The 15,293-nt window shown below is 32.0% G+C and overlaps 1 protein-coding gene across 1 annotated transcript; it reads left to right on the forward strand.

Moving 5' to 3' along the window:
• Positions 1–3,818: 3,818 nt before the first annotated feature.
• Positions 3,819–15,236, forward strand: LOC126778520 (homeobox protein ceh-33-like). The gene is made up of 6 exons (XM_050502155.1): positions 3,819–3,933; positions 9,122–9,762; positions 9,974–10,131; positions 10,500–10,629; positions 10,943–11,065; positions 14,939–15,236. The coding sequence occupies exons 2-6, from the start codon at positions 9,140–9,142 to the stop codon at positions 15,057–15,059; spliced, it is 1,155 nt and encodes a 384-aa protein (XP_050358112.1). The 5' UTR covers positions 3,819–3,933; positions 9,122–9,139; the 3' UTR covers positions 15,060–15,236.
• Positions 15,237–15,293: the final 57 nt, after the last annotated feature.

Here is a 15,293-nt window from a genome sequence, read left to right on the forward strand (position 1 = left end):
AAGGTCGTGTCCACTCTGATCTAGGGTCTGGGTCACGATCTCTGTGAATTTTCTCCAGTCCTTCCTGTCCTCAGCTTTCCTCAGGGCTGTGGTCACTTGGAGACCAGTGAGGTTGGTAACTTGGTCCGACCATCGTGTGGGGCAGCGGCCACTTGGTCGTTTCCTCTCTACTTTGCCAAGCACCATTAAGCAGTATTAGTTTAAATAAAATATTCTCATATGAAACGTAAAAGAAGCATAATTACTAGTTTTCGCCTGTAGCTTCTCCCGCGTTTTAGAGGGGAAAGGGCAGCTGTTAGGATTAAATAAGTAGCCTATGTCCTTTATTAGCTGTTTTTTTTTTATCCAAATTTAATTTCATTAAATTTGGCTTAGCCATGATATCGTTACATTCAGACATACAGGCAGTGTAACTTTTGCGTTTATAATATTAGATATATATCGTGTTAAAATAAGTTGTGCGTAAATCGCAATATGCAAAATCATTTTAAATGGCGGTATGTAGAACACTCACAGTATTAAATGCAAGATCGTTTATTTTTACACGGCCGAGTAATCACTTTTGAAATTTGTTTGGTAAAGAATCAATTTTTTTTCTACAAATTCATTGAAAGTTACCGAATAATCGTATCTGGGTTGTTTTCAAGAACGGTTCATTCACACTGTAATGATTCTGCAGATTTCATTCACAAAGTTATAGATAAGTTGTTTTTTTGCATATTTTGTTGATCATCATTTTTTTTTAGTTGTCTATTTGTTGTAACAAATATGTGTTTTAGTTTTTGTCATTTTTATGTTATAGTATGGACGGGCAAATTGGGCTATTTGATGGTAAGTGGTTACCTCCGACCATAGACATTGCCGGTGTAAGAAATATTAACTACTTCTTATATCATAACCAACTTCACTCTACTCCACGTAACCCTAAGTTAAAGAGAAAAGAGCCTGCAAGCCCGTCGGGGTAGATACCCACTCATCGAAATTCTACCGCAAAACAGCAACACTTAGTATTGCTGTGTTCCGGTTGGAATGGTAAGTGAGCTCTTGTAACTACAGGCCCATGGGACAAAACATCTTAGTTCCTAAGTTTGGTATTGCATTGGTGATGTAATTATTAGTTTTTCTTACGCTGCAAATGCTTATGAGAAGTTGTGATCATTAACCACCATTGACCCAACTTACCTAACAATAAAATATATAAAAAAATGTTACTAATATTTATATAATTAACTACATTAAGAAAGTAAGTTTTTTATTCAATTAACGCCCAGTATATTGAGAATGGCAGTAATGTGAATATCTATGACTATGAATATGTTCAAATAAACTAAGGGTGTCTGATGTATGTTTACTTGTTACTCATATATCTAATTAAAGTTGAGTAAAATGCAACATATTTGAAATAAACAGACAAACATAATAAAACACCACAACATACATAACACGAGGATTAACACAAAAGGTTGCTGGTTCAAGATTTAATGCTTAATGGGTTGGCTTTGAAGGAAAATATTGTAAGAATACCTGCATTTTCTGGATTCACATACCAAAAGGCAATGTATTGGTAGTATAAGCTCCTTGGTGGTAGAGCTTTGTGAAGGTTTCGTGGGTACCACCCACTCAGCACATGATCCACTGCCAATCAGCAATGCTTAGTATGTTGTGGTTTGAAGGGCGAGTGAGCCAGTGTAACTATAGGCTTAAGGTATATCATTTGGTTCCCAAGGATGGTGGCCTAATGGCGTAATGGATGGTTATTGTTTTGGACGATGGTGTCCACTTATCAACAGGGGGCCTATCGCCAGTCTGCCTACCTATTATCAATAAAAAAAAACTCTTTATAAACAAGCATTTTTAGTCCGTTGGTCGTTTCAGTGACATATTATTTTACCATCAGTATTATATTTCTCTTATGATGGGTAAAATCAAAAGCTGTTTTGAGAACGGACACAACCGGACAATTTTATATGTATAGATGATAATATTGTGTGAGCGTCGTGAGAACCATGGAAAGCTAAAATGCTGACATTTGAACATTTCATAAAATACAGATAAAACAAATCATGAGATTCACTTAGCAAACTCACCGTGTGAAGTTATTTGATACTCTGTTGATGGAAAAAAAATAAAAAACCATTTTAGTAAAATGAAATGTAAATAATGCGTAGTCACCACCGCCCAAAGACATGAGTACTTAAGTTTAACCTAAATTATGATATTTATAGGCTACTTCTTAAAATTAGTTTAGAAACGTCACGTAAAGCCGGAAACTGTTGTGCTTAGAGTGGGGACTAAAAAACGGGTCTAATTCAAATTTGAAAAATTATTCTGTATGGCATTTCCTCCGCAAATTTTATTAGTACCATAGTATATAGTAGTAGTTTTAGTAGTAAAACATCGTGAGGAAACCTGCATGTGTCAAATTTCACTGAAATTCTGCCACATATGTATTCCACCGACCAGCATTGGAACAGCGTCCTCCTCCTCTCAAAAAAGGAGAGAAGGCCTCAGCCCAGCAGTGGGGCATTCACATATTAACGATATATATATATATATATATCGTTAATAATCATGCAATTTTATTAGAATAAAAGACTTTTATCAATTAAACTTGTAAAATGATGATTCAAAAATGTTTATAAGATGACTTATGGAATATAAAACATTTTGTGTATATCTACAGCGATTAATCCCTTAATAATGAACAAATCAGGTATTATACGCATATATAAGTTTCATAATACTCGTTTAACTGTCCGTCGGTCAATACAAGTCGATTTCGCGGTATGAACGGTGTTTGTTTCTCACGTGTACATTTCCAAGTATGATACATGACTCCGGAAAATTGTATACAAGTTTTTTTGCGAACTCGAATGATGATTTTTACATAAATTCAAATTATAATTTGTTTTGGATAATCCACAATAAATTATCCTGTTTTATGTGAAGTTTTTAAATTTTGTATGTTTTAATTGAGCTTAAAATGTTTTTATGTTTTCCAGTTCATTACATTTCTGTGTATGATTCCACAGAATTGTATATTGAGAACCGTAAAGGCATCTGTCTATGGTATATCATATGATATCTTTAAAATTAATTTATTCTTTCCAGTTGAATTGTGTTCAGAATCGTCAGATCGTTTTTTGAAACAGACAGTATATTTCTTAGATATATTTTAATAGAGAATATAAGTTTATATTTACATCATATTTTATTATAAACATTCAATATGAATACATATACAATATCATAAACAAAATTGTAATATATACATAAAAATCTTAATTTATTTTTCAACATTGTTGTTGTAAGTGTAATGATATATTTAATAATATTTCGTGTACATAGAAACCTTATTTACAATGTTATTATATGTATATAAATAGCAAATTCTTAAAAAATAGTAAATATATCCACGTCCTTCAAATTAATTTTAATTCCATCTATTTATTATTGTCTAAAGAATGTTATGAAAAAAACATATTTCACAAACAGTCTTTTATAAAATTGGATAAAATAATGCTAAAATATTAATGTTTGTCATGAACGTGGATTGAAGCAGCGACCGTCGGAGTGGAAACCAAATGTATTACCCGTTTCGTCAATCGATCGTAAAATATTTAAAACAAAAAAAAAACAAACCTATCCAACCAAACACACCTGGCTGTAAAAAGGCGTTCCACCAAAAAGGTCGTTATAAAAATTAAAAAGAAAATCGACACCGGGCCCCGGACTCCGCCCATCTCGTATCTCTTTCACGCAAACCCCCTCTCGTTCAGGTACAGACGGTACTGTATGAAATATTTTGTCATTTGACCCCATGACTCCATTGAGTGAGGATGTGCCATTCTTAGACTTTTTTTTTGTGTTGAATTGTGAATGAATGATTATAGTGATTGATGTTTTGTGCAATATTGTTATTGTGAATAAGGGGTAAGAATTTTTATTTTATACTTATTTATGTAATATAATAAATTTTTAATATACTTTCGGGATGAATTTATTGTTGTTTTATAAAACTATATTTTAAGAGAATAAATAAAACGAAATTATACAATGAGACATATATATTAATAGTTGAATATTTTTTTTTTAGTACTTTTTTTTTTAATAAAATTTCTCTACTAAATAAAGACTTTCAAACAAAACTGAACCAATTTCGATTAATATCGATTATTTCGATCTTTTATCACAGATTATTAAAACACAATTTATAAAAAAAGATTCAATAAACTATATTGGTTTATTAATTTAACGCTTACGATTTTTTTATATCTGTAAACAAAACCTGATGTCAACGGGAACGCGTTTAGTAGGTATGTTGTAATAGGAGAGGTATTTGCGGTAATTTTAAAAAGGTAATTAGGTATTTACTGTTTGTTAAATGTTTTTGTATTACCGCTTATCCCCACAAACCCACAAACTATTTGCACATATATATTATCACTAGCTTTTTTTTTTTACGCGACGCACACCGGTACATCTCCGTCATGTTTTTTTTCGACATATCGTTTTTATTTAGGCAATATACACAAAATGTTAATGAATTATAAATCTCCAGCTATCTCAAGATTTACTGTACCCATTATAGAAAACCATATAAAATCTGTTTAGTTGTTTTTGGGTTTATCGCGTTCAGACGGATAGGCGCGCTGATTATTAATATTTCAAGTAAGTTAGTGGTACCCACGGAATATGGCCGTCGGGTCCACGAGTCTCAAGAAGTCATAAGAAATATTGACCATCCCTTACATCGCCAATACGCCAACAACCATTGCAACTAAGCCGTTATGTCTTTTAAACCCGTAGCTGCTCACTCACCCTTCTAACCGGAACAAGACAACACTGAGTGCAGTTAGGTAGAATATACGATGAATGGATGGTACTACCAAGTAAAGTAAAACTTATTATTCGGTACTAATCGATAGTGATATTTTAAAATATGCAAAAGTATTCATATTATTTTATAAATAATTATGAATATTTTTTTAATAACTTTTTTTTTTATCCTGGGACATTATTCACACACGGTCATCTGATCTCAAATTAAGCAGAGATTGTGTTATGGAAACCAGACAACTGATATACTACATATACTACTTTTCTTTTGTAAATACATACTTATATAGATAATTACACCCAGACTCAGGACAAACAGACATGTTCATGCACACAAATGTCTGTCCTGGGTGGGAATCGAACCCACGACCTTTGGCATGAAAGGCAAGTAACTACCAACCACGCCAACCGGCTCGTCACTTAATTAAAGTATCGCTGTTATTTATTCATTATTTATTCATGAATTGAACATTTTTATAATAGTTTTGGATAGTTTAGCTTGTGCAGTTTAATAAAATTAATAAAAACATATTATAAACATAATAACCTTTTAAATAACAAGCATTTATATATATCATGTAATAAAACATAGGTAAGAGTTATGTTGAATACTTTTTTGATGAAGTTACTCATATTTAAGTTTGTGTTTCAAAACAGGACTGATCGAGAACAGTAATTGTGTATTAATCATATTGTAAATCGAATTTAGTTTGAGAGCATCTATGCAAGTTTTTTACCGTTTCTTCACGCTAGAGGCGACTTGAAAGGTGGTAAAATTTAAATGTTAATGATTCAAAAACGCTTTATTGTAAAGTTTACTTGATAGTAGAGCTTTGTGCAAGCCCGTCTAGGTAGGTACCACCCACTCATCAGATATTCAACCGCTAAACAGTAATACTTAATATAGTTGCGTTCCGATTCGAAGGGCGAGTGAGCCAGTGTAACTACAGGCACAAGGGGCATAACATCTAATTTCCCAAGGTTGGAGGTGCAGTGGCGATTTATGGAATGATTATTATTTCTTACATCGCCAATGTCTATGGGCGGTGGTGACCACATAATATCAGGTAGGTCAGGTCCATTTGCCTGTCCGCCTTCGTATAACAAAAAAAAAATACATTTGATTTGATTTTATGGAGAGTACGTGTGGCCACCTCTTTTTTACATCATTTATTAATCTGTTCTGCTTGTCAAGATTCTTACAAGCCCAATCATGAAGTAGACATGCCAAGTAGATAAGGTGTTCCTATCATCATCTCACTGCCCATCATGAGACCTCCATGGTATATATAATTGTATGATCATCGTGCATATACGGAGCAAATTTCAGCTCAATTTGTTTCTGGGAACTTAATATACAGTCGCAAGGTTTAACCACACACTAACAATTTAAGTTAAATTAAAACTTGTAAAATGTGACAATCCGTGTGTTTGTCATACATTTAGAGCATAAGGAAATAAGACTTATTGTAAATTAATAATTTGTACATATTTAATTAAAACGAAATTGGCTTAACAACTCGTTTTTATATAATATTATATTTAAACAAATTTATAACAACTTTTTTTTTAAAACGCAACAAAGCAATTTTTTACAATAAAATAATTATACCTTATTTATTATTAGAGCCGAGCGAAGTTCACGCCTATTTATAGCAGGAAGGTTGACAGGCAACCTATTGATGTTAAAGGAACACCGCTGGCCATGGATATCGATAAAAATAATAATAAAATATTTGTTTACAAGCTTACAGTTTAAAACCACTGAATTTCTTTCACCATTAGACTCTTTACTTAGAAGTAGCTTATTCAATATTTAATTTCAGTCATAATATGGGTTTAGTAGGAAAAGCGCTATCGACCTGCTTTATCCGAATGCGCGTATGTACGAACTCTTATAGCAAAATACAAGAGGCAACGCCATTTAAAAATACTTAATATTAACTTTTTTAAGGAAACAGTAACGCTAAATTTAGCGGTAGATATTTGTTGTTTTTTTGGTGTTTTATTTTTAAAAATCGTAACTACTGAGTTTTTTTTGGATTCGCGGTAGAACCTACATTCCAACCCGGTACTAGTTTTACCATTAAATCTATATATATATATATACTGATTTGAACAAAGTACATTTTATTTATTATTAATTTGATAATTTTTATTTAGTACTTTTTGGCAACCTTTCTTTATCATGAAGCCTATATGAGTTTGGATTCTGTGTCGAAATATGTGTATCTATAAGATAAATGTTACTCCATCAAAAATGATTTAGTTTTAAAAGACAATCGTACTGCTTATAAGAAAATATGAAATCTATACCAGTAGAGCTATTTTTTAAGAACAAACCTTAAACTCATTACAGACCACCATCGTGAAATGTCAGAAAGTGACATGCAAAATTGACTATAGTAATTAAACAATCAAAGAATATGTTATTATAAATTTTTATTATAAATAAACGCCCCGCTATTATTTCAAATAACATTATAATTTTCTTTAGACGCTGAAAAGGATTCAAATGATGACATTTTGTTTTTAAAAGAAATTCCGGTTTAAAATATAGCTACATTTGTCGCTCGATGTTTTGAAAACAATCGATTTTTTCGTATTCTGCGTTTGTTATTTTTAAATACAATAATTTTAACTTGATAGAGGAAATCCGTTATAAATATTTGACGCTTGAATCCGTTTTAAATAAATATTAATAAATTTTAAATAATTTAAAAACTATAACAGTCATTTTTTTTTAATAGTGGCAACTTTATAACTTATTGTTATTAAAAATGTTTCTAAAAAAAGTTAAAGTAAAATATTTTTTTAATAACAGTCAAAAGTTTATGATGCTGATCGATTGTTTCTGGGATTTATCACCCGATAGTTGATTATGTGATAACTTAGATAATATATTTTTTTCATTGTCTTAGGATATAAAGCTTTCACTGCATAGTAAAGCAAATAAATCATTTCATTTTGTTTTTTTTTAAGTATATAAGCAAGCGCTTGACTGTTATCACACCTGATGGAAAGTGATGATACAGTCTAAGATGGAGCGCGCTTGCCTAGAAGATGCCTATTCACTCTAGACTTGAAGGTACCCATATTGTAGGTGGTGTGAAAAACGGAGGTCGGGAGGGTATTCCAGATCTTAGCGGTGCGTATCAGAAACGATGAAGCAAATCGTTTCGTACGTGTCTTAGATACATCTGCCTCGCAGTTCAATGGTAAAAAAGTGACGGAGGAACCAAATTAAATAGTTCCTGGGCACACTCCGAAATATATTCTGTAGAAAACCGACAGACAGGCAACCTTACGACGGTGTTCCAAAGTCTGGAGTTTTGCGACCAGTGTCTGGTCGCCAATGAGCCTTCTAAGCTGGTACTTAGCAGAGCCGTCCCATAAATGGCTGCAGTACTCCATGCACGATCTGACTTCAGCTTGATATATGGTCAAAAGCTGTTCCGGTGTGAAGTCCTGTTTGACCTTATTGAGGATACCAAGTTTTTTGCCAGCAGTTTTAGCTTTGGATTCAATGCATTGTCCAAAGTTGAGTTTCGATGTTAAGGTAACTCCTAGAAGGTCAATACTGTCGGTGATGGGTACAGGTACATTTCGGAAAGTCAGAGTCAGGGGGAATGGACTCCTCTTGGCGGTGAACAAACACGCTTGAGTCTTGGCAAGATTAAATTTGACTTGATTCAATCGACAAGGTGACTTGATCGTCACCCCAATCTAATGCCTCTTCCAATATAAAATTGATGCGTTCTACCAAGGCCTCTCTGTGTTTAAGAGTTTCTGTTGCATTCGCTCGACCGGATATGTATCTCTCCGTTACAGTGCTGTCGTCTGCGTACCTAAAGATACCGGGTTTCAGCAGATCGTTTGTACGTAGCAGGAAGAGTGTAGCGGAGAGAATTGTTTATATTTAATTTATTTTTATTTTTTGGTTTAATTTAAATGTTTAAATCGAATTTGTAGTGAATAAAGATTTAATAACAAATAAAAAAATCTGTACACACTTAAGATAAATATTTATAAAAAAACATAAATAATAATAAACATAAAAAATATTAAGATTATGGCGGGTATTATGTGAAAGTGTAGCTTCTATCCATCCCCAGGGTCCAGCTTTGCTTCATATCAAATTTTATCAAAATCGGTTCAGTAAATAAGTCTACAAAAAGCGTAACAGAGTTACTTTCGCATTTATAATATTATTATAGACTTCATTTTTATCATGCTATTTACGTTTAGTTTATAAGTTTTTTAATTAAGTATATTGTTACAGATAATAACTAACTTTGTGATGAAATCCACAAATATGGAAACCTGTTCAGACCGCCTAAGTCCATCTAGCGATTTAACAAGCGAGTCTGAAACGTCATTACCATCATTTCCTTACGAACAGCAAAATGGAAACTTTTACACTCAGCCGGACATAGCTGAGAAACAATATTTCTCATGCAAACAAAAGGCCCGAACAGATGACAGAAAAGAGGTTTACTTGCAAGAGAGCAATAAGAACTCCTTCGAAAACTATTTATCGCCTAGAAGCAAAAAATATTTGAATTTCGAACTTAAGTTGCCGCCAATTAATGATAACTTTTTTTCTCAAATCGATAACGAAGACCGACGTTCCACCTATTTTAATGACGTGTCTATGAAAAATGTTCAAAATGAAAACAACCCGATGGTTGAAATAGAAATAAATAATGCGTTTGAAAATGTTGTGAATAATGACAGAGATAGACAACAACAGTATTTTGCTGATAATGAGAATAATATGCGTAGATGTTTGAATTTCAATTCGGAGCAAGTGCAATGTGTGTGCGAAGCTTTACAACAGAAAGGCGATATAGAAAAACTGGCGGCGTTTTTATGGAGTTTGCCAACGACGGAGTTGTTGCGAGGGAACGAAACAGTGTTAAGGTTTGAAACAATGCAGATTCTTTTTTTATTTTTTAATAAGACTAAGGTACAAAGAAACATTGAATCGGGCTTAAAATATTTTTTTACTCATTAATATTTATACAAAAAAGTAGTATAATAGAGATTCGTAGTCGATTTATATGTTTGACATTTTCGAAATACAAAAAAAAAAATATGCTCGCATTACTAGTAAGTAAAAAAAATATTTTAGGGCGCGCGCGCTTGTAGCGTTTCATCACGGAGTTTTTCAAGAACTATATGCGATATTAGAAAAGCATCCTTTCCCGCCACGGCATCATAGCGACCTACAGAAGCTTTGGTTCAAAGCTCATTACAAGGAAGCCGAAAAAGTTAGGGGGAGACCTTTGGGTAAGTTATTTTATAAATAAAATAGGTCAAGCAATTGCGTATTCAAAATTAATTGTTAATATATTAGTACGACGCCATTATTATACTGCTAAATTATTTTAAAATTAATTGCAAAAGGATAAAAATTATGTAAAGTATATATTAATAAACTATTTTTATAATTATATTACATTGTAAGTTTTAGGGTATTTGAAGTACGCTTAAGCTATATATTTTTTTATTTACGTTTTCTGTATGCGGCATTAATTCCATACGTCATAAATTATAAGTTATTGTATTTTTTTAAGCCATTTACTTGTCAAAGGTATTATATAATAATATAATATTAATTCAAAGATATTTTTTAACGTTAATTTGTTAATTTTTAGGCGCTGTTGATAAATATAGGCTGAGAAAGAAGTATCCTTTGCCTAAAACGATATGGGACGGCGAAGAAACTGTTTATTGTTTCAAAGAAAAGAGCAGAAACGCGCTAAAAGACTGTTACTATAGAAATCGGTAAATACTGTGCTATATTTATTGCTTAATATGTAATCTTGGTCTCTTGACATATTATAGAGTATAGGTGTGTGTACAGGTGCACAATTTATTTCCTCACTCTTTTAATCCGTATTTCCAACTTAAAAACCACAAATACCCATGTTAAGTTTTTTTTTAAATATATAATATTTTTTTAACGAACCTCGTTTTATCCAATATCTTTTATAAGAATTTACTTTCTATACCGTTGCTAACTTCACCTACATTTAATTTAATTATTTAATACGTCGATTAAATCAAGAACCTATTTGAATTAGGAATATTTTTTTAGATATCCAACGCCAGATGAGAAGCGAGCGCTTGCTCAGAAAACAGGTCTAACACTGACTCAAGTTTCGAATTGGTTCAAAAATAGAAGACAGAGAGACAGGACTCCTCAGCAGAGTAACAGACCGTAAGTGTCTTTTCATACTATTATAATTTTAAATTGTTTTATCTCACTCAATTTCTACTTGACGGGAAAGCGTAACGGTTTTATGTTTTGAGGCGAGGGAGTTACCGTTACTGCCAGGGAGGATTTATAATATATATATATATATATATATATATATATATATATATATATATATATATATATATATATAATAAAAGGCAGAAAAACTCAATACCCCAATACCCTTTTAAATTATATATTAATTTTTTAGTTATAAATAATTAGCTGCCCATCTCGACTTCGAAGGCAAAATTAAGCTGCGTGCATTTTTAAATTAATGAAATATAATTTTTCGCCAATCGATTTATTCGCTCGTACAGTACAGTAATATATGCATAAAACATAGTACATAGTTATAAAATAATATTTCGTAATATTTTTAAAATTAATCGTTCGTATTGAAAATTGTTAGTGTTAGCAATATTTCACAAAATGAAGCGATTAGAATTAATAATACTGTGTCATTTATTTTGATAAAGATTTATATTTTGTGAATATTAAATCAAACTACAAATGTCAACGATTACAGTGAGTTATGTATAAAAGATAGGCATCTTATCTCTCGATTATCTTTTACTTTTTTGGAGACCTACAACACACTTATACAAAGTTTTGATGTCTGCTACATAACAGCTTCGACCGAAAAATTTTAGTTTCTGATTGGAGCCGAAATAAACAGAGAAAACTTATTAATAATAAGTAGGTACTTAATATGCATAATAATAAATATTTAACAGTTGTAGCGACGTTCAAATGCAGTCTTAACAATATAAAAATGACGAGCCGGTTGGCGTGGTTGGTAGATACTTGCCTTTCACGCCGAAGGTTGTGGGTTCGATTCCCACCGAGGACAGACATTTGTGTGCATGAACATGTCTGTTTGTCCTGAGTCTGGGTGTAATTATCTATATAAGTATGTATTTACAAAAGAAAAGTAGTATATGTAGTATATCAGTTGTCTGGTTTCCATAGCACAAGCTCTGTACAAGCTTAATTTAGGATCAGATGGCCGTGTGTGACAAATGTCCCAGGATATTATTATTATAAAATTGTATACACTTAATCTAATAATTTTAGCTTTTGATGAATTAAAGCAAAATGTGACACTCTCAGACACAGAATTAGATAGAGAAATTTAAGGGCTTTATTATACTATTTATAGATATATATAGTAAGTAACAGCATGTAAATGTCCCACTGCTGGGCTAAGGCCTCCTCTTCCCTTTTTGAGGAGAAGGCTTGGACCTTATTCCACCACGCTGCTCCAATGCGGGTTGGTGGAATACACATGTGGCAGAATTTCGATGAAATTAGACACATGCAGGTTTCCTCACGATGTTTTTCTTCACCGAAAAGCACGAGATGAATTATAAACAGAAATTAAGCACATGAAAATTCAGAGGTGCTTGCCCGGGTTTGAACCTACGTTCAATCTTAACCGATAAGATTCAGGCGTTCTTACCACTGGGCCATCTCGACTTTTTTTTATAGATATATATGTTTTATATAAATAAATACATGACACGCACGCATATATACGAACATGTACAACACACGTAATTATTATGATTTATTAACAGTATAGTTTAAAATATTTGTATTATAATGTTAAGGCACTTAATAGCCGCCATTTTTATTACCATAAACCAAACAACGATTGTTTCATCTGTGGTCCTTTGTTTAGTGTTAAATTCAAGGTCAGAGTGTGTGGGCCATAATTTTTTGTGACATATTTTTACGAGTTTAAATACGCTACTAAGAATTGCGATATGGTAACGAATTTCTTTCAATTTGAGGAACATTTTTTATTTTTAAGCTAGTTAATAAAATTATTTCAGGCACTATCATTAAGTTTGTTTTTTTTTTTTTTTTTATAGAATAGGAAGGCGGACGAGCATATGGGCCACCTGATGGTAAGTGGTCACCAACGCTCTTAGACATTAGCATTGTAAGAAATGTCAACCATCGCTTACATATCCAATGCGCCACCAACCTTGGGAACTAAGATTTTATGTCCCTTGTGCCTGTAATTACACTGGCTCACTCACCCTTCAAACCGGAACACAACAATATCAAGTATTGCTGTTTTGCGGTAGAATATCTGATGAGTGGGTGGTACCTACCCAGACGAGCTTGCACAAAGCCCTACCACCAGTATTGCATATAATAAGAGTTGCGTCTAAATAGTTAAAAAAAAACATTATGTTTAAAATTAAATTACTAGCTAACTAATTACGTTGCACTGAATTTCAAAATAGATTTATTTCAATATCATCTAATAAAATTCCGTAAACTCCTTTCCTTTTGTGAAGAGGGTTTGTAGCAGATTCCATTACGCTGTTCTAAAGCGGTTTGTTGAATAAGTATGACAGATTTCCATCCGACACGTCATGTTGGCTTTCCTAAAGATGTTATCCTACACCGTTGAATAATAATTGAATCATAAGCATATGAAAAAACAAAGATGTTTGCATAAGTTTGAACTTGCAATTCACGCGTTCCAACCAAGTTCGGATTCGGAGGAGTTTAGGATTTTTACCATATAGCATAACCATAAACATAATTAAATATATTCCATACAAGAACAGAAAATTATCGTGAATTATCGTGAATTTTCTGTTCTTGTCTCTCACATCAATATTTTAAATTTAAAATGAGTGAAACTGCGAAGCGCTGTAATAATATAATGCACTAAAACCTTCACAAGAACGCACTGCGTCTTCTGGTATAAGTCCTATGTACATATATTAGTTTAGTTTTGTTTTATTTACATTTACAAAAAAAAAGTCACATATATTAATATGGATTATAGATAGGTACGTAAAATAAGTACCTTTTCACTCTAAAAACTGTAAAAGAACATATGGAAGGACCTTTGTTTTTAAGTCGGTTAAAACTACAGTATAACAGCATAGATTTTAATCTAGCTCTTTAAAGTGAGTAGAGTGTTAATAACAAGCAAAGAATATCCTTGACCCTTATAGGAAGTTTTTAAGTGTTACACAGTTTAAAGTTTGACACGATGATACGTAATTCAGCCTAATCTTTAGACCAGTGAATATAAAAACAATAGACTACCCTTACACATGTGGCCCTTTGTAGCATTGATTAATGATGCCTTAATGAGGGTGACTTGGCCAGTGACTTGGGAATGGTAAAAATGTCTGTTTTTTTTATGATGCATAAATTTTATTATTGATTTATCAACACGTGTCGGACGATGGCCTTGGTCAATTAATAATAATAATTTTAAAAAATATTACAAGACAAAGTCGTTTGAGGTTCATAAGCAATAATGAAACGTTCGGATACTTTTATAGGTACATTTAATAATGAATGCTATTAAATCGTACGTCCATAATTAATAATATCTGACCTAAATTTAATCAATTCTCTATAAATATCATATATATAGTATAAGCATCTATGCATATATTCCTGTATAATCTGTATAAATAGTCCTGTGCCTGTATATATATTAAACCTGGTATTATAAGGAACTTTGATTCAACCGAAATCCCTATGATCATAGAATTTCGTGACTTATACAAAACTATTATTATTATTTAACATTGCGTCTAAACACGATATTATTTTATTCATATGTTAGCATGACCATCATTAAGTAGTCTTATACTCTATTTTATATTCGAAATATAATTTATATGCTTTTAAAAGAAAGTAGTAATCAGTTGTGTAACAATAATAACAATAAGCAAATTGTCTATGAATCTCCCCCTACTTTATTTTATGATAGACAATTCATAGATAATTTAATTTTATGAATTTCCATTATATTCCAATATTAAATAGTAATTTATGTATTTGTTTCAGTGAAATGCTCGTCCCAGCTCAATACGTCGGTTCACAAGGAGGCTTGACCCAGTCTTTTATTCCAAATAGCTATTATAAACTGCAGGATGCCTCACACTATTTACATGGAAATCCACATTGAATCAGTGTTGCTATTATGAAATATAATTGCTTTAAAGTTTTTATTTTCTAGAAAATAGTGTCATGTTTAAAATAAAGTACCTCCGATAAACCACCTTCAATTTGTATATAGATTATGAAATAGATGTATAATCTTATAACTATGCTACTATATTTTGAAGTCCGTTCCAAAGTATATAGAATTATAATATTTTAAAAAGAAAAAGAACATCTTTAATGATGCTAGTTTATACTA

This window comes from Nymphalis io, chromosome 26 (genome assembly GCF_905147045.1).
Source record: "Nymphalis io chromosome 26, ilAglIoxx1.1, whole genome shotgun sequence".
Classification (NCBI taxonomy): domain Eukaryota; kingdom Metazoa; phylum Arthropoda; class Insecta; order Lepidoptera; family Nymphalidae; genus Nymphalis; species Nymphalis io.

What these genes read in the sequence shown, in the direction of transcription:
- LOC126778520 (XM_050502155.1), top strand. Translation starts at nt 9,140, where the DNA reads ATGAAATCCACAAATATGGAAACCTGTTCAGACCGCCTAAGTCCATCT. An exon ending in GGGAACGAAACAGTGTTAAG is followed by an intron (nt 9,763 to 9,973) that starts GTTTGAAACAAT and finishes AAAATATTTTAG; the next exon opens with GGCGCGCGCGCTTGTAGCGT. An exon ending in CCTCAGCAGAGTAACAGACC is followed by an intron (nt 11,066 to 14,938) that starts GTAAGTGTCTTT and finishes TATTTGTTTCAG; the next exon opens with TGAAATGCTCGTCCCAGCTC.